Source organism: Taeniopygia guttata, chromosome 9, assembly GCF_048771995.1.
Source record: "Taeniopygia guttata chromosome 9, bTaeGut7.mat, whole genome shotgun sequence".
In the NCBI taxonomy this organism is placed as follows: domain Eukaryota; kingdom Metazoa; phylum Chordata; class Aves; order Passeriformes; family Estrildidae; genus Taeniopygia; species Taeniopygia guttata.
Window position 1 is genome coordinate 19,697,343 of NC_133034.1, and position 22,903 is coordinate 19,720,245.

General features: G+C 45.0%; 1 protein-coding gene across 8 annotated transcripts in view; it reads right to left on the reverse strand.

Annotated features, from left to right (window-relative positions):
* The window catches only part of KCNMB2 (potassium calcium-activated channel subfamily M regulatory beta subunit 2), a 138,331-nt gene that overhangs the window by 92,475 nt on the left and 22,953 nt on the right, over window positions 1–22,903 (reverse strand). For 2 of the 8 annotated variants that reach the window (XM_030280092.4, XM_072933159.1), the window contains exon 1: window positions 897–1,544. The exons of 3 other annotated variants lie outside the window; for them this stretch is intronic. Coding sequence is in view for 1 of the 5 variants with exons in the window: in XM_072933160.1 (XP_072789261.1) it covers window positions 818–885 (68 nt within the window). In the remaining 4 variants the exon portion in view is untranslated. Of the gene's footprint in view, window positions 1–817; window positions 1,547–22,903 lie in introns of those variants that run through there. 3 more of the 8 variants (XM_072933164.1, XM_030280093.4, XM_072933160.1) reach the window with 3 other exon arrangements.

The window sequence follows — 22,903 nt, forward strand, 5'->3', positions numbered from 1 at the left end:
CTGTGCAGACCCCACTGCCCTGTTTGGCCATGCAGACCTGACTCTGATTTTTGGACATTTTCTTTCCTAGTGATGCTAAACAGGCACATAATAAAAAAGTACATGAGGCTTCTAACTTTGCCTATCACCTCTTGGACTTCTGGCTGGGAAGAAACAAGCTTTTTCCAGGGGAAGCCTTCCTGTTATCCAGCTGAGTGTTCATTCTGCCCCTCAGCCCTTGCTCACAGCCCTTTCAGCACCCAGCTAAACGCCGTACATCCTTCCCCACCCCGGTGTCTCAGGGGGCTGGCAGTGACACGGGAGGAAATCGTGCCTTTTTCCCTCTGAAACTACATTTCTCGTCCAGCAAAACAGTGCCAACAGTGCAGAGAAAGCTCTGATTATGCAAAATGGATGGACACATCACGCCTTCTTTTGCAATAGGTTATAACCTAAAGAGTCCCTCACGCGGAAAATTCCTCCCACCACCTTCCCCCGCGAATGTTTTCCCCCTTTCAAATGACAACGGTGGCACTCCAGACACATTTTACACATGAATAGCATGTCTCCCTCATCTCACAGGCTCCATAGCTTTCCTCTTCCCCTTTCATTTTAGGGCAGCTTCCCCCTCTCCCTTCTCCCATCTCAGAACCAGCCCGGCTGGCTGGGTAGCAAAGGAGTGAAGTGTTTTCTCGCATGACCTCTATGTGTTTTACTCCGCGGGAAGAACAACGTGGAATGCGCACTCAGCGGGCAGCGAGGTTTGAGGCAGCTTGTCCTGGAGGCATTCCTGCCATAAAACACAGGAGCAGCCACAGTATTTCCACCCCCGGCTCACCTGGGGAAGCCGGGGAGCGAAGCACGAACGGCGGGCACCGAGCAGCAACAGCTCCCTTTGTTCCCCATGCAAATCCTACCTCCGACTGCTGTCACATCTTCCTCCGAGGCGAAGCCTAATTGTTAACAAACAGAGATCCAGCGGAATCCTCCGAACTGCCACCGGCTGTTAGGTGCTGTCATCGTTCCCTCCCGGTGCTTAAACCTTTTTGGACCATTAATGTCACAACCCCTGCTAACTCATCGCTTAGTACTCGCTGCTCAAAATGTCTGAAATAGTTTGGAGGGTTAACAGGAATGACAGGCACACTAGACTGCCATGCTTGAAATTAGTTTTCTCCAGCTGACTTAAGGCTGTTTCGTAGTGCTTTTAGGCATGCACTCCGTAGGGTTTATTAACCTAGGCTAGACATGCCATTCCTGCTTTTATTCAGGGCTGTAATAGGATGGCTGCTAGGAATGCAGCGATAGGTCTAACTCCGTTCATCCCTCCGTAGTTCTTAAACCTCCCTGGGAGAGGAAACAGCTTCAGTCATCCTTAAACTTACTGAGGCTACTGTTTCTGCGGAGCAGGCTTTCACACATTGTTTTGAAACCAGAGAGAAAATCCCTCCCGGGAATGGAAGGTGCCGTGGCTCTCCCGGCTGATGCGAGCAGCGAGAGGATCCAGCAGCATCCGCCCCCGCCGCAAGCTGAGGCTGGCGCAGGACTCGGTGGGAGAAGTGATTGGAAGCCGAAAGTTCTTAAAACTCTGTGAGGCATCTGGGGCACAAAGAGAAGGAGGGGAACGCAGGGACCGTGCTGTGCTTTGTGTACACAGAGCCACAGACGGACACCGCGCTTCTCAAAAGGCAAAATATTCTTTGCAGATGGTGGGGATTCGCAATCTAAATTTCTAAGTAAGCAGCACCTGGGATGATGGTGGGCAGAAGAAATGAGACCAAAGCACAGCGTTCGAAGAGAGGTGGTGAGAGATGCTACAGGACAATGCAGTTTTCAGTAAAGCTGCCCTAATCACCAAATCCCAGCTCAGAGATATTTGTGCCCTGCAGAGATCTTGGAGCCCCTTTCTTCTTGGTGGTCAGTTAATGACCAGCCCAGGTCAAGGTGGGGAAAGGTTTGTAAACATCTGCTACCACTGGTGCTGCTGATCTCAGTATGGTCCCTAGTGGACAAAAGTTAGAGCCACCAGCACAGACGTGTGTCTACCAGCAGCAGCGGCACACATGGGCTGAAGGACAGGAGAGGCAGCCTGGAGCCAAGGCAGGCTGGGACAGAGCGAGTCAGGAGTTAGTTCTTTCACTGCTTGTTGCACTCCTGCCTGTTTTTTAGTACCACCTGGTTCACAGCCCTTTGCTCTAAATGAAACTACCATTTGAGAGACATCTCAGAAATGAAGGGTGTTGGGAGAGATTAAGGAGGAAAGCAGATCACAGAGAAACCCCAGCTAGGCTGCCTCAGACCCTGGGAAGGAAAGGGTTAGGATAGCACTGATGGCAGATTTGCTTTACCAAACAGCAAGTCAGTGCATGGGCCACTGGTCTCTCCTCCTTCTTCATTGTCCCTCACTGAAGCTATGAGTGACAGCAAGCATGTTGCTGGTGCAAGCCAGCCATAGATGGGGACAACTGGAGGGACCACGAGTGTGATGTTTGCTTCTGAGTCCATGCTGCTCCTAACAGAGCTGCCTGTGCTCTCTGTGCTTCCCCATGGCTGCACTTGCTGTCGCTCTTGGACATCATCCTCCCTTCCCCTCTTTACACAGTCAGTGGATTGGAGGGAAGGGCTCGAGGCTCCAGTTTTGTTTCTCAGTTTACAGTCAGGTATTATTAGCACACCAAACTTCTCCCAGAACTGGTGGCAGCAAAGGGGAATTTGAATTTTGTAGGCAGGAATCTCAAGGTGGGCAACTACTTACTGCCTGATAGCAGGGCTGACTGAACAATACCTGCTTTCTGAATAATTTAAAGAATATTTTTTTTGTATGTGCCACCTATCTTGCATTTTTCATGTGCCCTTCATTCACCTTAAGGCAGAAAAAGAAATGGGAAAAAAAGCAAAAGTTCTCGAAGTTCTCACTGTCACAAGAAATATATTTGCTTCAGTAAGGGTCTCACTGTGCCATTGATTTGTAAGTGGGATGACACAGCAGTTCAAGAGATATAAGATTCTGGTTGGAGATACCCAGGTCTAGGAGTCTTGACTTTGCTGATGACCTTCTGAGAGATTTCAGTGCTGAACTGGACACAAGAATGTTCAATGCCAGGTCAAAGCAGGTGGAAGTTGACACTCACATTCACGGTTTTCCCCAGCTGTGTATGCTGAATACGAGAAGATTCATAAAAAGCTCCCTCAGCTCCCCCTCCTCCATGGACGTCTCTGCCAGGGTGATCCCAAAGGCCTCAGTCCTTCCCTGTGAGTTAAAGTCACTCAGACTTGGAGGTCAGCAGGTGACAGTTCCCTGTGAGAGTCGTGTGGCTGAATGCAGAGGAGAGGTTCTTACCTTGGGTGGTATTTGAAGGGGGGAATAAACTGTTCAAGGTGTGCAGCGTAGACAGGGGATGACCAGAAAGATTTCTGGGGTTGATTAGCTGACATGGTTCAATCTTAGGGAGAGATTCCATGATACTCCCTGCTTTCCTCAGGCTTTTTCTAACCACTGAGCAGCAGCAGCAGCTGCCATCAGTGATGGGGCTGCTGTACTCCCTATCCTTACTGTGGCTGTCCCACTGTTGTGTTTTTCTGGCGCACCAATCTGCTCCTTGCTGGACAGAAGATACAGGGAGCAGTGGAGTGGTGATCTGAGCAGGTATGCCAAGTTTCTGTCTTCCTGCACTGTATGAATGTTGTACAGTAGGGAAGCAGAGGGCTCACATGTGCTTTCACTCTACCTTCCATCAGGAAAATCCTATTCTGTAGGAGAGGAAATTGCTGCTCAGCTGTACAGCAGTGGACCCTATTTGAGAAAACCCTTTGCTTGCAAAGGAGTGCAATGATTTAGAATGACTGTCAGTTTCTGACCAGCACTTAGGGAATGGCCAAGGAGGATGAAGGACAGGAGGAATTCAGGAGGTTTGCAGTTTGCATGTTGAAATATGCCAAATAATATATCAAACAGAGCAACTAATGCATAATTTCATTGTGAGTCATCCTCATTATAACAGGAATTTTATAGAAATGTAACTAGAGAGTGTACCCATCAGTTACAAGTGCACATTTCTACTTGAAAAAGAAAGAACATGATACATTCAAAGCTTCAGGTTGCACATACAATAACCTTTTCTCCTCCTGTGGTCACAAATTCTCTAGGAACAGTATGAGTATATTTCGAAGTTGCATACCTATCAGACAGCATTCCTTCTACCCACTTGCTGAGTCTTTTTGAAACAGCAGCAGGCAGTCTCACTAATCCATAGATACTTGGTGTGAATTGTGCATTAAAGGAATTGCAGGAATGATCTGTTGATGACTCTCCCATGCTGGGCGTCTCTGTAGAGTGTCAGTGCTCAGTGCAGCATTAGCCTGGCAGGGCTGCAAGTGTGCTGTGCATGACAGGTAACAGGTTGTGTTCAGGATGTATAATCACTGTGTCAGTGAAAATTAGTCTAGCAGGAAAAAGGATCCTCCAGAAACAGCCAAATTCTGTCATGCACATCTAGATAGTCTTGGGTGTTGTGGAGACCTGAGTTTTGCAGAGGGCAGCTATTCCCTAAAAAGGATGAGTCCAGCGTGGGGGAAGACAAATTCCTAACAATTATCTTGGCAACAAGCATTAATCTCACCTCTGTCATTTAAATGAAAAAAATATCAAGAAAGCTTGTTGATGTGACTCCCCAGATTTACAGCTCTGCCTGGTCTCCCTTCTTTTTCCTGGGGCAGAACAGGCAGCACCTGTGTGAATGCAACCCCGTGTTTGAGCAGAGTCTTGCTCAGAACCACAGGACACCCAAGTGTTCATTTAACCGAGTTACATCACAGGGACTGGCTAATCGCTCCCACATGCTGCTTGATTGTCCCCCTTTATATCCAGCTCTGCCTTTTTCTTGCACAGCTCTTTTTGAGCTGATTGCCTAAGAGAAAATAACTACATCTGGAGTGTTGTTAAATGACCCAGAAGCTGCTGTTTTGCAGACTGACAGTGTTTGATGCAAATAGATGGCTTCTTGCTGTGAAAATCTCCTTGCTTGACAATCCATTGGGTACTTTCAACGATAGTTGTCTGAATTAAAACACAGGCTCTTCTTTGTATATTCACACTATCATTCTTGCAGAACTGCTGGTATTAAATTCTTCCTGTGCAGTTTCAGTGCAGGAAGAATTTGTGCACCAGCTGCTGGTGCACATCCCTCCCTCCTCGCCTTCAGCTTTTGCCATCTGCCACCATTAAGTTGCCCAGGTGTCAAATCTTCTTGCTCTACTCTGGCAAACATTACTCTGCCTCCTTCTTCACCAATTCAACCTTCATTTATATGGAGGCTGATAGAGCAGGATCAAACTGCTGCATTTCATACTTCACGGGGGCAGGTGGGGAACGGAGCACGTATAGTTGCAGGCAAGAATAAAGGCTGGTTAACCCTTCCTTCCCTAATTTTCCACTCCATCTTTGAGAGCTTACAGTTCTCCTGCACTTCTAGATGTGTCAATTATTTAATGCTTGCCAGTTGGGATGTTACCTAGAGCAAATACATCCTAAAGCAGAGCTAATTTTCAGAAACATCAAAGCTTTCACATACTGCAGCAGTGTCTAGTCCTGAGGTATTGAGGAGCAGCAGAGTTGGAACATATCTAAGACAGTTATCAGCAAAGCACCAGAATAAACCTTTTTTCCTCTTTAGACTGTTTCTGCTGGTGCAAAGGGGGCCACACCACTGACTTTGTTGTGCTTTCCACAGAGATACAGGTCAGGCATCCTTTGTGATTGCCTGCAGGGGAAATCCAGGCTCACTGATCATCTTTCACAACAATGGGTAGCGTAAACTATTGAAGCCTTTTGGTAGAGATGATGAAATTAAATGATTTCCAGGGTGCCCAATCCTCTTCAGCAAATCACTGAAGATTGACTGTAAGTTTAAAAAGCAACAAACCAGAATTCAACAAAACAGGCTGCTTACACAGTGCTGCTTGCTGGGCCCAGGGAATGCTCCCTTGCTTAAAGGCTGGTAAAATATGTATCTGAGGATGCACACCCAGCTGCTGGGGCCAGTCTGCAGTGTGATTGTTGAGTAATTCCAACAGGATTTCACGCTTCAGCAATTTTACTCTCCTCAGCCTGGTTCTCAGTAGCAGTGCTTTCTCAGCCTGATATTGTGTGAGACTCTTGGGCAGAGATGGTTCCCTGCCCCGAGAAGTTCTGCTGAGCAGCAATTGCTGCCTGCTGCTTTCCCATTTGTTAAGCAATGGATTAGTGCTCAGACATTTGCAGGCCACATTGGCCTAAGCCCTGTGTGCAATTCTGTGGATTTACTCCTCTCCTGGAATGCCATGATCAGAGGTTGTTTCTCTCTTGTTCAATAATTTCCTGAAGCACTGCTCCAATAGACACTACTGTGATTTCCCTGCTTTGTGGCAGAAAAAGCATTGTGCCATTCACCTTTCACAGAAACACCAAATTGGCCACTTAGATGCTCGCTGATTTTACACACAGTGCCTGGCTGTTTCTCCAGCTCTTGATTGCTTTTTCTGTCCACACTTTCCAATTCCTATTTTAATATTACTTCTTCAGCAATTTTAGCAAAATATTGCTAGATAATTCCTTTGCCTTTCTTGCCACCCCCCTGCAAATCACCTGCTATGCAGAACTCTCCTTTCTTCAGGATTCAAGTATCTCCTTTAATCTGTTCTTCCTTTTATTCTCCACTCAGCTGCTGCTGCCTTGCTTTGGTGGAATAGTCCCTTGTCTGATGAAGCTCATGCTTCTATTTCTGTGCTCTCCCTTTTGAAAGGTCCTTTGCATCAGTGAGATGCCTGTTTGGGTTTCTTTGATGATTTGGTGCTGTATACTGAGCTCTGCACTCCAGGAGTGAAAGATCAAGTGGGAAAGATCCTGTTGTGGAGAGAGTGTGCAAAGAGGGAGGGAAGGGGGTTTTGCCATGCCCCAGTGAGGGAGTTTTCAGTGAAGCAATAACAGAAGCACGCAGGTAAAAGGCCAGGCCAGGAGCAGGACTGGAGAGGCTGTTTTTTAGCACTGTGACTCAGTTTCCCCACTTTTAAACTAAGACTAATCCTCTGCCTTTATAAATTCCTTTGTGAGCTTTGCCTGAGAACTGAAACAGGATGACTGAAATTCAGTGTTGCTAAGTTTATATTGTTGCTGTCTTGCTGAGGAACTTTAAATTCAGAAGAGCAAGGACCTAAACCTGCCTGAGAAGCCCCCACGTTGCACAGGGTGCTCGGTGCTGTGATCACACACAGCCACTCATGAAGGCACAATGTCTGATGTCCTTTGGCTCTTCTGTCTGAGAACAGCACAGACTCTCATGGGAGAGGCTGTGGGGGTGCAGGCTTGTTTGTAGGGTGAAGGAGGGGTTTGGTGGCAGCTTCACAGAAGCCAGGGGGCAGGAGGGACATTGCCTGGGCTGGATTCAAAGCCCAGCCTGTTTGGAGAAAATGCCTCCTGGTAGGGACAGCAGAAACCTCACACAAGATGCCACGTTTTAATTTTCCTGATCTATATTCTGCAGCAGGTGCCTAGAGAGGCACATAAATCCACCAGCACAGGATTTATGGTTGTGAACACCAAATAGTCACCAAAGCTCAAAATCTCTTCTCAGTTTCCCTGCGGAGTGACCAGAGGGATTTGATTATACTTACTGAAGCAGTGTTGTTTGGGATTTATACCACTGAGGACAACATTTGGTCCTAAACATACATCTCCACTTTTATACAGGATTTGTACAAAGTTATTTCTTTCCCATAAAGAAAATATTACAGTGCCTGTGCAAACCTTCTACCTCTTCCCCATCACCACAGCAGCTGAGGACACAGGATGTGTTTATGAATAAATTAGTTGGGGAAAAATGGTATTTGGAAACTTAGCAGAGGCTTTCCATGAGGAAATAGGCATAATGATAAATCTTTGCTTTTAAGACAAGCTACAGGGACACTCCTCTGGCATAAACATACCTTTATTCATTGATAAAACTGATCTCTTTTTTTCCACCCTCTCTGATGAATTTTTCAATTCTGCATATGCAAAAATATCAATGTATCATCAAAAGCTGAAGTGGACTCCAGAGGAATTTAGCCAGTCAGTTATCTCTGGTTTTAATTACCTAATGGTATTTGTTTACATATGCTTGAAATTATTTTATACTCATTATGGGTATTGAAGTAATGTTTCATTATTTCTCCATCTCCATGAGTTTATAAAACAACAACAAAAAAGGAACAAATTGTCCACAGATACACCTGTAATCTGACCTTTTCTCTCCTCTGAGAAGTTTTAAGAAGATTATTTAAGTTTTTGTGTCTGTACTTGCTCTATTTTCGGAGTCTTAGAAGTAACCTTGACTCCAAATTTGATCTCTGAGAGAGGCACAGAAGATGCATTACAAGCTGTGGAGTTCATCCCTACTGGGATCAGGGGCCATATCCTCACTGCATGAGAATTTCTCCAACAATACCCAAACCCCTATTGCAGCACTCCCAGCCGGAGCCTCACACCACAGAAACCAGTGATGTTTTAATGCTGGGAATAGAAGAGACCTGGAAAAACAGTCCCAGGAAGTAATGTCCATTGTGACCAGGATGTTGCAGGATCAGGCTCTGGCGATGCATTTGCTGCCTTTGTTTGAGGATGAAGGCACTCTGCTGTGCCTTACAGACACACACAGGCACACCCAGCGTCTCTAACCCTTGGCTCACTCCTCTAATCCCCTCTCCTTCCACCCCCAGCTCTGCAGGAAGGATGCTTTTCTTTACTTGATTTCCCTGCTCAGATTTCAAATGCCTCTTGGTGCAGTAAATGACTGAAAATCCCCATCCCTGGAAATGCAGCACCCTTTGGGGGAAGCATGATGGATCTGGTAGTGCAAGAACAAACATCCCCAGGGGCTCGTTTATCTCACACACCATGTCTATTTACCTGGAATTTTTCCCCTCAGAGTCGCTATTATTTTTGCACAGATGACTAAAACATCTCCCTCCCTTCTTGCCTCGATGCTCACTGGCTTTTGCTTGCTCTCCTGGTAGTCCCAGCTGGACCTTTAACCCCTGCCATGCTGGTGGGCTCAAGCAGGGCTCAACCCACAGCAGCCAGCTCCAATGTGATCCCTCAGGAAAGCAAAGGGGTGCCTGCCTGGCTCTCCAGATAGACTGTGCTATTTGCAGAGTACAGGTGAATAACAGATCCTCAGATGTGTCCCCAAATCTCACTTTGGTGGGTGAATCCACCAAACAAGCAAAGCACTTCTGTCCTTCCTGGTGCGATATGGAACCTCTGCTCTGGTCGGGTTTAGTGGGACATCAAGGGTCAGGAAGCCCAGGTGAGCAGGGAGGTCTCTGGAGCTGTGGAGGCTGTGGCAGGTGCCTGTCAAGTGTGAAAGATGCTCCCTGCATGGAGGCCTGGCTTCCTCTGTCCTTGCAGCTGGTGCAAAGGAGCACTGGGAGGATGTTGGGGATGGCAGGGAAGGCCCTGGAGTGTGAAGCCCCCTGTGATGGGGATTTGTTTTCCTTCCTGAGCCTGGCACAGCCCCTGCCAGCAAAGAGAGCACTGGAACTTCCCCAGACTGTGGGGTATGAGAGGTTCAATGCCCTACACCAGTGATAGGCTCCTGCCTTCGCAGAGCCTGCAGGATTTGAAATATCTGTGTGAGAGGCGGTCGCAAACAGGAGCCACTGGCCTGTTTTGTAGGCAGAGCAGGGCCCTTGTGGGCAGTAGTGTGGGTGTGTGGGCGACATTTGTGCCATTGGCACTGCTGCCCTCTTGTCTCTGCTAGAAAACTCAGGGCAGAACCAAAACAGGGGCTGCATTCGTATTTGAGGGCAGAGATACTTCAGTGTTTGTCCACACAGGCTTCCAAGACAGAAGGAATCCAAATTATACCTATCAAAGGGGTAAAGAAATGGTGACATGATTAATGCCTCAGGTCCAGCTGTGTAAACACAGAGCAGCTCCTGGGCAGTGGATGGAGATGCTCCCACCTGTGCCAGCGACAGGCAGAATTTGGCATGGCTGAATGCAGGACAGCATGAAGGAGCACTAATGTGGAGCCAAGCAGGAGCCCAGTGGTGCTGGATTAATTGCAAGTGATGTCTGTCCCACACACAGTGAGGAATACATGTCTGCGTGCAAAAGCAGATGTGCTTTTTCTGTCCTCTCTTTTGCAGAGAAAACCACCGTGTGTGTTAATTACTCTGGCCAGCTCAGTCCTTTCAGGGTTCTTTTCCAGGCACTGCTCTATTGTGTCAAGAGCAGTGTAGCCATTGAACAAAAAGGCATTGTGTGCCTGATGTTATTTATGTGCTTTATTTCAGTAACTCTCAATATTTTAGTTACTAGAATATTCCTTGGAAAATCTGACGTGAAGAAATTTCCTGCCATTAATTTTTAGTACAGCTATTTCAAATGATACAGAGGATCAAGACTCTACATTTATGTACTTGGTATGATATACATGTTATATTCTCTATGTATAAGTACTACTGTCTGCTCTATCTCCAGATATACAAATGCATTTTGTTTTGAAAAACTTCAATCCTGATATTGGCTTTTTCTCCAGAGATGTTTTGCCCATTAAACGATAACAGTCAATAATATTTGAGTATGATGGGAGAACCATCTAAATGTATGAGCCCTGTTACTGTCAAGCAATATAGCTTTACAAAGGAAGTCTTAAATTTTCCTGAAGCTCTTCTGATTTCAGTGGTTTGACAAGAATATAAATGAGAAGGAAACTTCCTCCTTTGCTGGCATCTGATTTCTGAGTTTGATTATTTATAACAAGAAATTTTTCCTTGCACAGTCAGATTTGCTAAGATTTCCTTATTAGGTTCATAAAACTGTTTTGTGAAATGGAAAATTAAGTGGGGATTTTTTTGCCACTAAGTTCAAATTTGTCTGAACTTTCAACTGGACTCTGGTATCCTATTAGAGCCTGTCTTTGATAACAATCATGTTTGAATTGCATTATTTTCTTTTCTAATTCCAGTCACTGACCATTTTACTTTTATCTAATAGCAGTATGAGGTCAATTACCCATGCAAGGCTGTTTAAGATGGTCCTAGAACAGCTCAAGTGAAATGTCCTCATTTTTCCTAATTTTCATTAACTCGCCATCTTTACTCTGTGTGTGTAGTGCAAACAGCCAGTAAAAATTCTTACTGCAGACCTGCCAGTCTGGCTTGGAGATCTCTCTCAGCAGCTACTGGAACACTCCCAGTGGATACTGAAACTGAGGAAGAGAGAATGCAGAGCCCTGGCCAAGGGCTGTGCTGAGAAAAGGAGCTGTAGAGGAGCAAGCAATGAATGATAGACTCTTTCTCAGGCATAGGACATGAAAAAGGATCATAAAGATGTGATATGACCTGCAAAACCCACGGCATTTCTGGCTCTGAAACCCCTCCGGCTCCTGGCCTTTGACCCTCCTCTGCCCCTGTCTTCACATAAACTGCACGTCCGTGGGTTGATGATGTTTTTAGGGCTTCCTCACAGACCAGAGCTATGAACAGCTGACACTGCAATCACATCTGGTCATCCTGAGGGGGAGGAACATCATGAAAATCAGGTTTCAGGAAGAAAAGTGAAACAGCTGCCCTGGCTGAGGCAAGAACAAGGAGGTCCTCAGTGGGTAGGATGAAGGGGGAAGGGGAAACAGGGAGAGGAAATATATTAATATGGATAACTTGGTAACATAAATTTAGCACATAGGAGCCCACCAGGTCCCCAAACACAGGTTCTTTTTCATGAGAGACCAAAGGATATAGAAATGCTTAAAAATTAGATCTCCAGCCAGAAGGCTATGAACATCAAATAGCCCATTACCTGCACCATCCAGAAGCCTTTGGATCAAACCCAAACAAAACACATCTAATATTCACAGTTTTATTTTCATTTCTAATCACCTGCTTCTGTGCACTTTAAAATTCTCTGTCATTTTTTAGGGAAGAGATTTCCTTACTGCCATAGGAAACAATTCAGCTTTTTGTTTCCATGGGTCTTGAGAAAATCCAGGTCTTACATTATTTTTCTGGAACTTGGTCTGCCTGACTCCTAACCCATGAGTCTGTTCTTTGACATTGTAAAAGCATGCTTTCAAACCTCTTTTGAATTAAAGAAGGTAAAAAAGACCAAACATTTTTTAAAAGAAGGTAGAAAGGCTGGTGATAGAGGTTAGGTATTACTCTGCTGAGGCTTTGCTAGAGCCAATTTGTATGGAATCTGGCTCCAGATGGAGCACTGTTCCTGTCACCCTTTTGTCACTGTTCCTGTCACCCCTTTGTGTAGTCCTCACTTAGTATATTTTTTAAAGGAAAAATATGGCCTCTGTGACTAAAGGCTGGTTTGTCTGGCCTCAAAGTTGTACAAAGCTTCAGAAGTAAAAGGAGTTCTTTTTGAAGGAAAGAATGCAGCAAAGCTTTACCAAAGCAATGTTGTGTCAGATGCATTTGATGATTTTATTTGATAGGATAATTGATTTTCCTAACAAAGCAGTGCAGTAGATCTAATCTCTCTGGACTTCTACAGTGTATTTGACATGGTGACAAGATTAGTCAAACTGCAGAAAACATGGATTAGTGGAATTGTGCAGGACATGTCTGGAGAGCTATGGAGAGCATATTTTGGGAAAGTTTGGGGTATAGTGATGACCCTGGTTTCTCTTTAGGGGTGGTGGGGGAGATTGATTGATTTTATAATTCTAATTTTTGTGGCACAAAAAGAGATGCTTCAAAATTTGTGGCTGAGATGAAATTAGGGTGGATAAGCACAATAGTGGGGATTCAGAAAACTATTCAAAAGATGGGATAGACTTGAAGGCTGCAGCAGGAGAGATGGAAGTGTGAAGAAGGATGTGATCATGTGAAGGGCAAGGCTGGGCACTGAGAGAATCCTGGCATGCACTATTTCTGTGAAATGGGGCTTATCCTTTTGAAATGATAGAGAAAAAAAGTGAACTCAGATGTTCTGGCATGCCCCAAGAGACTTTCTGAGTCTATGATGAGGCATCAGACATCCAGTGTGAACATCCCTGCTCCAGGGCTTGATGAGATCTTACCTGGAGCACCAGGCAGTCAGTCCTGGCACAGAAACTCAGAAAAGGTCTATTAAAACAAGAAACAGCTGCAGAGAAGTGCAGCAAATGCAGCCTTTCCTTCCTATGGCTTTGTCATTGCTGTCTACAAATGCAGCTGGGAGGAGGGCTAACACTGGAGGGTGGGAAGAGCTATTTCTACTCAAGAGCAGCATTGCCACAAGAACAAATAGGTAGAAGGCTGGAAATTTTGGGAAGATTTCCAGTCATCAGAAGAATGAGGCATTAAATTAGTCCTGTTGGCAAAGAGGCAGAGGTAAAGAAAGTAAACTATGTAAACTAGGTAAAACCAGCTTTTGATAAGAGTTTCACTGCTGGATGAAGGGGATCTTATGGAAGGACAGGCTGTGACTGCAGGCAATTGGGCTCAGTGATGCAGAACCTTCTCCCAGCCCTCTGTTTTCCTGCTCCTGTCAGGAGATCTCTAGTTTTGCAGCGATTCTGTGAAATCCTGTGCCTTGCAAGGCAGGGAAGAGACTTTGCACCAGTCAGGAGCACAGACAATATGCACTGGAGGCCAGCTCTGGGAGACCATGCATGAACATCCCTGCTGAGCACGTTTGTGGGTGTCAGCATCTTTATGGCCTCTGGATGAAGGAAGCAGCTTTCCCTGAGCTGGGCACTCCAGCCAGGCAGGACAGAGCTTGGCAGGCTCAGCAGAGCAGCTGCTCTCTTGTTCCCACCCCGCAGGAAAAATGGTCAGAATCCCTCGTAACTGAGGGAGTCATGACCTGTGACTGAAACTTATCTAAATGCTGAAAATAGAACTGGTCTGATCCTCAGCTCCCAAGAAACAGCAGCAGGAGGAGCAGGCAGGCATCAGCTCAGCATGGGCAGCTCTTCTCCCTGTTCCCTCCTCAGTCTCTCAGTCAGTGACCCCAGCTCTCACTGCTTTGCTCGGGGAGCAGCACTGAACCTCCACGTCCCTGGGAGGGCTGTGGCATCCCCAGGTGCAGCGAGGATTGCTGCAGGCAGGGCTGCAGCTCTGCTGCAGTGCTGCTCACAGCCCAGTGCTCACAGGACTCGCAGGCACAGGCTCCTGCAGGGAGCCAGCAGCTCCCTTTGCCCCCAGCCCTGCAGGGCTGTGCTAGCCCAGGTCTGGCCTCCTGCTATCACACCCAGGCTCAGGGAGGGATGTGAGGGCCAGGTCAGGGCTGGGCTGGTGCATCACAGGTCCTGAGGCTAGGCTGCCCTGGTATTTTGGCTGGGCTTGCTCATTTCTGTTGGAAAATGCCACAGCTCCGCGCCACAGTGATGATTCTCAGCAGAATGACACCATTCCCATGGGGAAATGTTCTCCTTCTACTGGCACAAAGAACATGTCTCTTTAGCTCATGTAAAGCATGGCTAAGATGTCATATTCCCCACTAAAGTACCTCTTGAAATATTTGCAGAGGAGTGATGGAAGCAGCAACATTGCCAGTCAAGGAATTTTTCTTGTTTGAGCAAACTTCTCCTCAGTTTCCCCTTTCTGAGGGAAGAGGAGGGGTAGGCACTGGTCCCTTCTCTGTGGTGAGCAGCAGTAGGACCCAAGGGAATGGCTGGAGCTGTGTCAGGGGAGGTTTAGGTTGAGTGTCAGGAAAACATTCCTCACCCAGAGGATGTTCAGGCACTGATCAGGCTCCCCAGCAAAGTGGTCACAGCCCCAAGGCTTCCAGACCTCCAAGAGCATTTGGACAAAGTTCTCAGGCACAGGGTGTGGTTCTTGGGGTGTCCTGTGCAGGGCCAGGAATTGGACTCAATGATCCTTGTAGGTCCCTTCCAACTTAAGGCATTCTGTGATTTGGTATTAAAACTCCTCCTGCAACACATCCTGCCTTCTGAGCATGAAGGTACATGCAAAGTCCATACATTTACTATGTTATTCAAGTCAGGAAGCAAAAGGGACTCTGTTCCTGCAAATATCTGGACATTTTCTTTCATAAAGGCCATGAAGAGTAAGTGCACTGTGACCAGGTGGTATTGTCTGAAAGGGAAACAAGTGTGTGTGTCCAGATCCTATATGCATTTGAGAAGTCCTGGAACTTCAGGAGAGAAGAGTGAACATTTACTTCTGGAAAAGTTCTTAATGTCACAGGGTTAAAAAATGGGAAAATAAGCCTGCCCAAAGGTAAAGAGTTTGGACTAAACCTCCCTTCCTTTGCTGCTGTGTGAAACCAAACAGAGTTTCTCCAGCAGAGAAATCTTCCCTGTAGCCCTTTGTAGCTGGCACTGATATGTCCACAGCTTCTCCTTTTTTTTTTTTTTCCCTTTTTTTTCCCCCAGAGGAACTGAAAAGACTGTGTCAAATAAAAAGCACAAATCTTGTCTTTGACAAAAATAGCAGAGAGAAGAATTAAAAAGACCCAGAGGACAGAAAATTAGTGTTTAAAAGAAGGGGAAAAAAATAGATACAGGCCCATTTTTCAGCTTGACTGAGTTGAGTTTTGGCTCGCATTTTCTTGTATTCTCTATATGAAAGCCATTTCTTAGAGTCAGAGGTTCACTGCTAAATCTGCTACCAGCATAAAGGATGCAGACACCTTGGGGCAGCTCCTGTACCCCCAGGGTTATGGAAGGAAGAGATTTGCCCTCCTGAAACTACCTGAGATTTTCTTCCAATGAGGAACTTCTCTAGAGAAACACTCTTCAGGAAGTGCCCATTAAGGAAATCGCTGTAAGGCCTGTGAATACCATTTGGAGTTACTCTGGAGATGGAGGAGTCCTTGCCCTCTTTTGTCAGTGACATACTGATACTTTTCCCCCAGCTTACTCCCAAGGAGAATGCAGCTGCAGAGACAGACAACCTACCACAGTCTGCCACTGCTGGATTCTTGGGCATTTCCTTGTGTTTCAGCTTGCTCCTTTGTAAAGCAAGCATTTTTCCTGATGCTGAAGATATTTGTAAAACCAGGTGGTGTCCATGGAATGCTCTGCATTCCCTGACTCCACTGGTGAGGATGGAGTGCTGCTACTCAAACCCAAGGTCATGCTGACCTTGATTGCTGCACATGACTAAGCCACCCTTTTTTTTTTTTCTTCTTGCTGCTAAAATAAATGCACTGAGAACAGTTCACTCACTCCTGCCATTTCTGCAGATTCCCTTTTACTGTGAGCACTTTCTTCAAGTCAAATGGTCAAATTGAAAAGGTTTCTGTGTCTGCAGTGGAAGCCTCAGAGTGAGAGGAAGCCAGCAGAGGTGTTACCACAGCAGACAGAAGCTGCCCCAACTCAGCTATTACAGAAGACTTTTCCCCATCACCTCATCTGAGCATCAAACAGCTGAGAAGTAATCATGCCTAATGTTCCCTGATCTCTTCCCTCTCTGCACATGGCAGGATATTCTGTTTCTGAAACACTTGCCTCATGTCCATGGCATTTGGCCTGTAGCAGGGAGGTTGGGTCCAGCCCCAGAATGTCTAAAACATTTTCTTCTAATAGATGGCTCACCATAAGCTGGAAGTGCGTCACACACCAGCCAGTTATTTCCACATCATAAACTCCTAATGCTTCTTTAGACTGATGGGGTTTGGTATTTGCTAAGACCTGGAAACATGCCAAACATTCCTCCAGGCATGAAGCTTCTTTTATTTCAGCCACTGCTGAGTTAATTGTTGGGTATTTCTGGTGCTTGAAAGCCCCTCCATTTGCTCCTGGCTATGAGCTTAAAGCTGCTCCACAGCTCGCAGCACTGTGCCTAGCAGGGATAGAAAACATTTGTGCTGAGATGTGACCTCCCACCCTGGCCATGGGGTTTGCATTGCAGGCGTTCTCAGGACACCAGGGAATTCCTGGGGCTGAGACCTGAGCTGTCCTCACATCCAGGTTTCCACTCAATGAATTCCTTAGATATTTTCTTCAAGCTCTGCATGCCACCAATCCTATTCCCCCAATTCTCTGTCTTTTTTCTTCTTCCAGAAACCTTGCCCACTAAAGTCCCAGCAGATCTGGGAAGTTCAGTTTATCAGTGTTTGCTGGAAGGAGAGGTATTTGGGAGGGCAGTGAGAATAAATGGAGATTTTCAGTGATGGCTTGACTTCTGTGCTCAGATCTCTGGTGATCCCGTTGGGATGCAATTGTCTGTTCATCCCAGGAACCAAAAGGCAATTCTGTTCCATTAATCACTCTGCTGGCTTTTAATGGTCTTATCAACACACTTTCTTGTCTGCAGACTTTCCATCTTTGAAATGCTCTGCCTGCTCACCTCTCTCTTTAATTTGCTCCTTTTATGGAAAGACTCTGGTAACTGCAGAATTTCCTCTTTTCCCCACAGACTCCAAGTCTGATGTGCTTTCCAGATTATCCAGCTGCTCAGCACTAGTTAAGACTGTGCCAACTCGTCAGATAACTCGTTTGTTTCCACACACCCCCCCAACACTCAGAGGTTTGTATGTACAAAGCTTCAGGCATAAAAATTGCATTGGTCCTGAAGCTTGGAAGACACACCTCAGGACAGTAGGAAATACCTATGCCAGGTTAAAAACAGTGATAATACTTTTGACCTTTTTTTTTTTTTTTTCAGCATTGAGAGTGAAAAACAAATAGTTTGTATGATGGAGGAGTGGATGAGCTTATTTAACTGAAGCAGGTTTGATTTAGCACGAGGATTTAGCCTCAATACAGCCTTTTGCAGCGCTTTAAATCCCTCCTCTTTCCTCTTTTGAGGTTAATGTAGTTGTGCTTACACAAGGAGGAGGGTGTATTCTGCAACCTGACACTTTGTTTTCCAAATGCACCCAGGAACCAGGAGTTAATTACACCCACGGACGTACTTGCATATGCACATGCATGCAAATGCACACAGGCGAGGCATGCATGGTTTGTTTTCTCTTTGCCCTTTCTGGAGGCTCTGACCTTGTACCAGCTCTTCTCCTGTACTCTGGAGCTGCTCCTTCCAGAGCTCTGCAGAGCTGCTCCCCACAAACCGAAGCTTTAGCTCCTCACAAAGTACCTGTGAGCCTGTTCATGGATCCTGGCTTCCCTGGCTGACACCAGACCCCACCACACACAGGGAATCCTTCAAATGTCCACTCCCGGGGGGCTCCTTTGAAAGGACTGCAGTAACACTGATGCTTTTCACTTCTGCCACACTTCTCATCACAGGAGAGCAAAGCATTTCCTAAGCACTGGGTCCTGACTACAGAGAGGCATGTTGCCATCCTCTACCCTAAAAGCACAAAAAAAAATTCTTGGCTTGAGTGCAAACCTCAACAGAAATGCCCACTGTGGTTGTGGCCACTTGGCACTGAGCTGTAGAGAACAGGTCTGGATGTGGCTGCAGGCAGCAGGATGTCATCCATGGAGGGAAGGAAGGAAGAAAGGGTAAGGCAGTTAGAACAATGAAATCCGCCTTTACTGCATGCAGGCAATGTGGATTAACCAGATTCAGCCCAAAGTATTTTCAAATCACAACAAACTGCCATAAATAATAGTAAACATAAATGTCTACCAAATCACCTCTGCATTATCAGCATACCCTCCTGATCTAGAATCTTACACAGCTGTGTAGAACTGGACAGAATCTCACACTTCAAAACAGGCAAAATGTCTCAACGTTTTGTGATGCCTAGAAAATAGTTTAAACAATGCAGTAAGTTTTTTCTGAGTCATAATGGACAACAATTAATGACAAGGATGCAGTTCCTGCCTAAATCCCTAAAAGCACAAAAAAAAAAAGCCTTCCTGGTATAAACACAGAATCATACTATATTTCTTAATTCCACCGCAAAACCCTTCAGATCCCCAGTCCCACTGGAGAGCTTTATATTTATCAGAAATCCAATAGATGAAACAATAAGGCATGGCAGAACCCAGCCTGTCCAAATGAAAGCCTCTGAGATTCTCTGTAAATCCATCACAGAGCATAAAAAACATTAATTTATTTCCTGGTTTCACATCCTCCTGACAACTTTTTATCCAAACGCATTATTAGCGGCTATTTCTTTGTAGTTGGTAGCTAAAAGGGAATTGGGAGGGAAAGGGCTTGTGCTTCCCAGCACAGACCAGGGCACTCCCAGGAGCTGCACGTGGCCACAGGTTGCTGCTTCCTCTTGGTCAAGTTCCTTAACCTTTTTAGGCCCCATTTCCCTCTCTGTCCTGGATAACAGCTGCTGATTTACTTCACAAGACTTTTGTGAAGCTCCATTTTTCAGTGCCTGTGATGTATTATTTATTGTCAAAGACATAAACAATCACATCCTGAGGTTGCTGAGCACATCACCTGCATTTTGATTTCTGCCAAAGCCTGTCTTCCACTCAGACAAACCCTTTCTCCTACACGAGCATAGCAATATTTTATTACATTATAATGTAATTTAAACAAGTCAATATGCATGTCTGGGGCCATGAAGTCAGTTCCCAATTACTGACTTTCTGGATCAGGGGAGGCTCAAGGGAAAGCCACTGGATTTGTGATCCACTGGTGACAAAAATTTACTGTTTGTTTTGAGGACTCTTCGCAAGATGCTTAAAATTGGTGGTCCTGTCAGTATCTTCAGCAAAGTGTTACTCATGTCTGAAGGATAGATTTTAGGGTGAGGAAATGCCCTGCACAGAGGCTTAAAGAGCAGCAGAATAATCATATGTGGAGAAAAGCTGAACAGAGCCCAGATAAAGCACTTCTATCTCTGTTAAAACTACACGGGGTAAATGTACCTGAGGAAAAGCACATTTAAAAAGTACATTTTCTATAAATCTTGGTAAAAATATTGACTTGTTTTTCGTATTTTTTTCTTCTGGGGATTCTGGTCCATCAGGCTTCTTCGTTCCTGTTACAAAATGTGATGACAAACTAGGCAGTGGCTGGATTTAACATCCTGACTGACCTTATCTAACTGACCTTGCACCAAAACAGCACAGTGTGCTGCCAAATTTTCCAATTCTCTTCAGTATCTGGAGTCTCAGGAGGTCCATTTCCTAAATAATTCTGCATCTGCTGACCTTATCTCACTGCCCAAAAGCAAAAGTCCCAGTCAGGCAATGAGGGCCTGCTCAGAAATGCTCAGAAATTTCAGCCTGCTCAGAAATGTGAGTTCTGGGTGCAAAGCTCTTCTCTGGAAATACAGAAGCACTCAGCTTGTGGGTGGTGGGGCTGTTGTAAATCACAGCAAACAACAAAGTCTGTGTCATTAAAGTACCTTTAGCTTCCAAACTCAACCAAGAGCAAGTGTTTAACTAAAATCCTGCCAAACTCTGGAAGACTGAACGTTGTTTGGATGATACAAAGTGTAGCAATTTTAAAGATGCATGGCTTCAGTTTAGGGAGAACTCTTCTCAACACTTAAAAATAAAACAGAGAAAGTTAGAAATGTATCTTGTGACTCCCCAGAACTTTTATATTGTTTCACTTGTTATGCAATCCAAAAATGGGTTTAACACAAAACAGCATTGACTTTTCAATCATTAATGGCACAATCAACTAAAATACATAATCTGTTGCAGTGTTTGTAAACACATGCAATTAAAGTGGAATAAGATTCAATTATAATGGATTATGTGTGCATAATAATGAAGATCATGCAATTCTTATTAGTTGGGCTGTACCCTGAGCTCCGTTCAGGAGGAAATTATATTGAAATGCTCTCTAATGAAGAGGAAATTTTAATGGGAAGACAAGGTTGAAAAAATATTACTCAAAGCAAGAGGAATGAAAGCATCCGGAGGCAGAATACAAATGACAGTAATACAAAGTCATTTGACTCCATCTCCGGCTTTTTGCAAAGATTAGGAATTCACACTTGACAGCTGCTGGGAGCAAGGCAGGCACAGTTCCCCCCACTGGTTGCCACTTCTCCCAAAGCAGGTCTGTGCTTCCTCTCCAGATAAGCTCCCTACAAGCTTTGCTCATTTTAGGAGTATCACCTGGTACAAGAGACAGAAAAATTCAACTCTCTATTTCAAAAAAAGTGTCTTCTTTTTGGGTGGGGGCAAACAATACTCCCAAATATGCCTTAATTTAATTAATTTCCACTTTTTTTTCCCTTCAGTCTATCAGCTTATATCCACGGTATGCAGCCATCCAACCTTTCTCTTTGTTCAGTCATTCATAGAAGGTGGTTTACTTCACATGAGTTGGTTTAATTAACTATCATTAGGAGCGGGGGAGAGCCAAACTACATTTTCTAATGTGCATAAAATTACTCCTGAAGAGAGCGTAGGTGATAGAGAGGAGCTGATCTCAGCTAAAACATGCAGCCCGTGTCTCATTCTGGAAACAGATAGCTCACGTGCTGCTTTACAAAGGCAGGTACAGGGGGCTCACGTGTATAACAATGCAAACTCTGCTGCACTGATTAGTACAAGGCTTTGGCTTGACTTAATCATTATTTGAGAGGTGAAATATGAAGTAAAATGAAATAGATGAGAAACCCAAGCTGCTGTGTAGCATCAGCCACACAATCCTGAGGTGGCTGAAATCCTGAAGGGTTTGTATTGGCATGGATGAGGCATAAAGGATATCTGCTGTGGCACAGAGCATAAAGGTGCTCTACTGTAGAGTGATGACAAGTGACTGTAAGGGTGGGAGATTGAACTGGAAACTTTACACAGAGAAGAAAACCTCTGGTCCCACGGTACCACCGAGCATTAAATCTCTCAGATAATCAAGGGGAAAATTGCACAGACACCAGAATCCAAATTCTCCATTCTGAACAAATGCTCACTGGAGGAAATTTGAAATATATGTAACCTCAGCTCACAGTGAACAATAATCTCATACATATTCATACATTAATTGCTCTCATGTCACCCCCAGAGGGGGATTTGTGCCCATCCCAGGGAGAGCAAGGGGAAGCACAATGATCTCCTGGCTCTCAGGGGGACTGGGTGATCACCCTCCATTGCACCTCTTCTGGCTTTTTCTTCACTTTAACTTCTAGTGTTGCAACACATGAGAATTTCCTTGTCAGGAATTCTTTCTGGATATTTAATCTGTTCCCCTTCCTCATTTCTAATTCTCATACTTCCTTTTACCTCCCCCCCCACCACTTAATTTTCCCTGTCTTTGGCATTTGTACCTTTCAGCACTAGATTGTAATATCTCTCTGTAGCCATTTTTTCTGAGTGTATTACAGATTCAGTTCTTCCAGTACTGATTTAGTTCCTTTAATCTTCCTTTATAAATGAATCTCTCTATCCCCTTGATAATTTTTGTTACTCTTCTCTGAACTCACCACAATTTTTCAATATCTCCTTGCTAATGAGCTTCCCAGAATTGAGCACAATGTTCCAGGTGTAAAAAGAGCAGAAGAGCACAAAGGTGATCAGAACCTGTCCTGCCCCAAACTGCACTGCCCTTTGCTGCCACAGCTCATTTCTAGCTTGGTTCTAACTTGTGTCCACAAGTTTGACGAGACTAGATGGAATTCACCTACTATTCTGTTTCAGATGTTTAGCAGGCAAATTCTATTTTTTTTTTTTTTTTGCAAGTATTATTGGGTATGCACATCTGTCCTGAAGACTGCAGTATGAAAATATGACTCATGTGGAAGTAAAATCTTGCCTTATGTCACTAACTTAGAAAATATCCATATTGTACAACATGCTGGGGTAGAAATGGATTTTCATAAGTTTTCAGGCTCACAAGACTCACATCCACTGAAGCAGACATGCAAAATTATGAACCCAAACTTCCTTTCCTCCTACCGATGAAAACTAATGATCTGTTTGTTCCAGCAAATGGGAAAACTGGTCACAGTCTCCTGTTCTGTGACTAATCCTGAATGCATTTTATACTGTCCTGACCCAGCAGCTTCTCTCTCTGGATCTGTTTGCATCTTTTGTGGAGGATTTAATTCCTCTTAGTTTCATCTCATCTGCATATCTTATTAAAATGTTGTCCCCTTCACCATTTCTAGATGAAC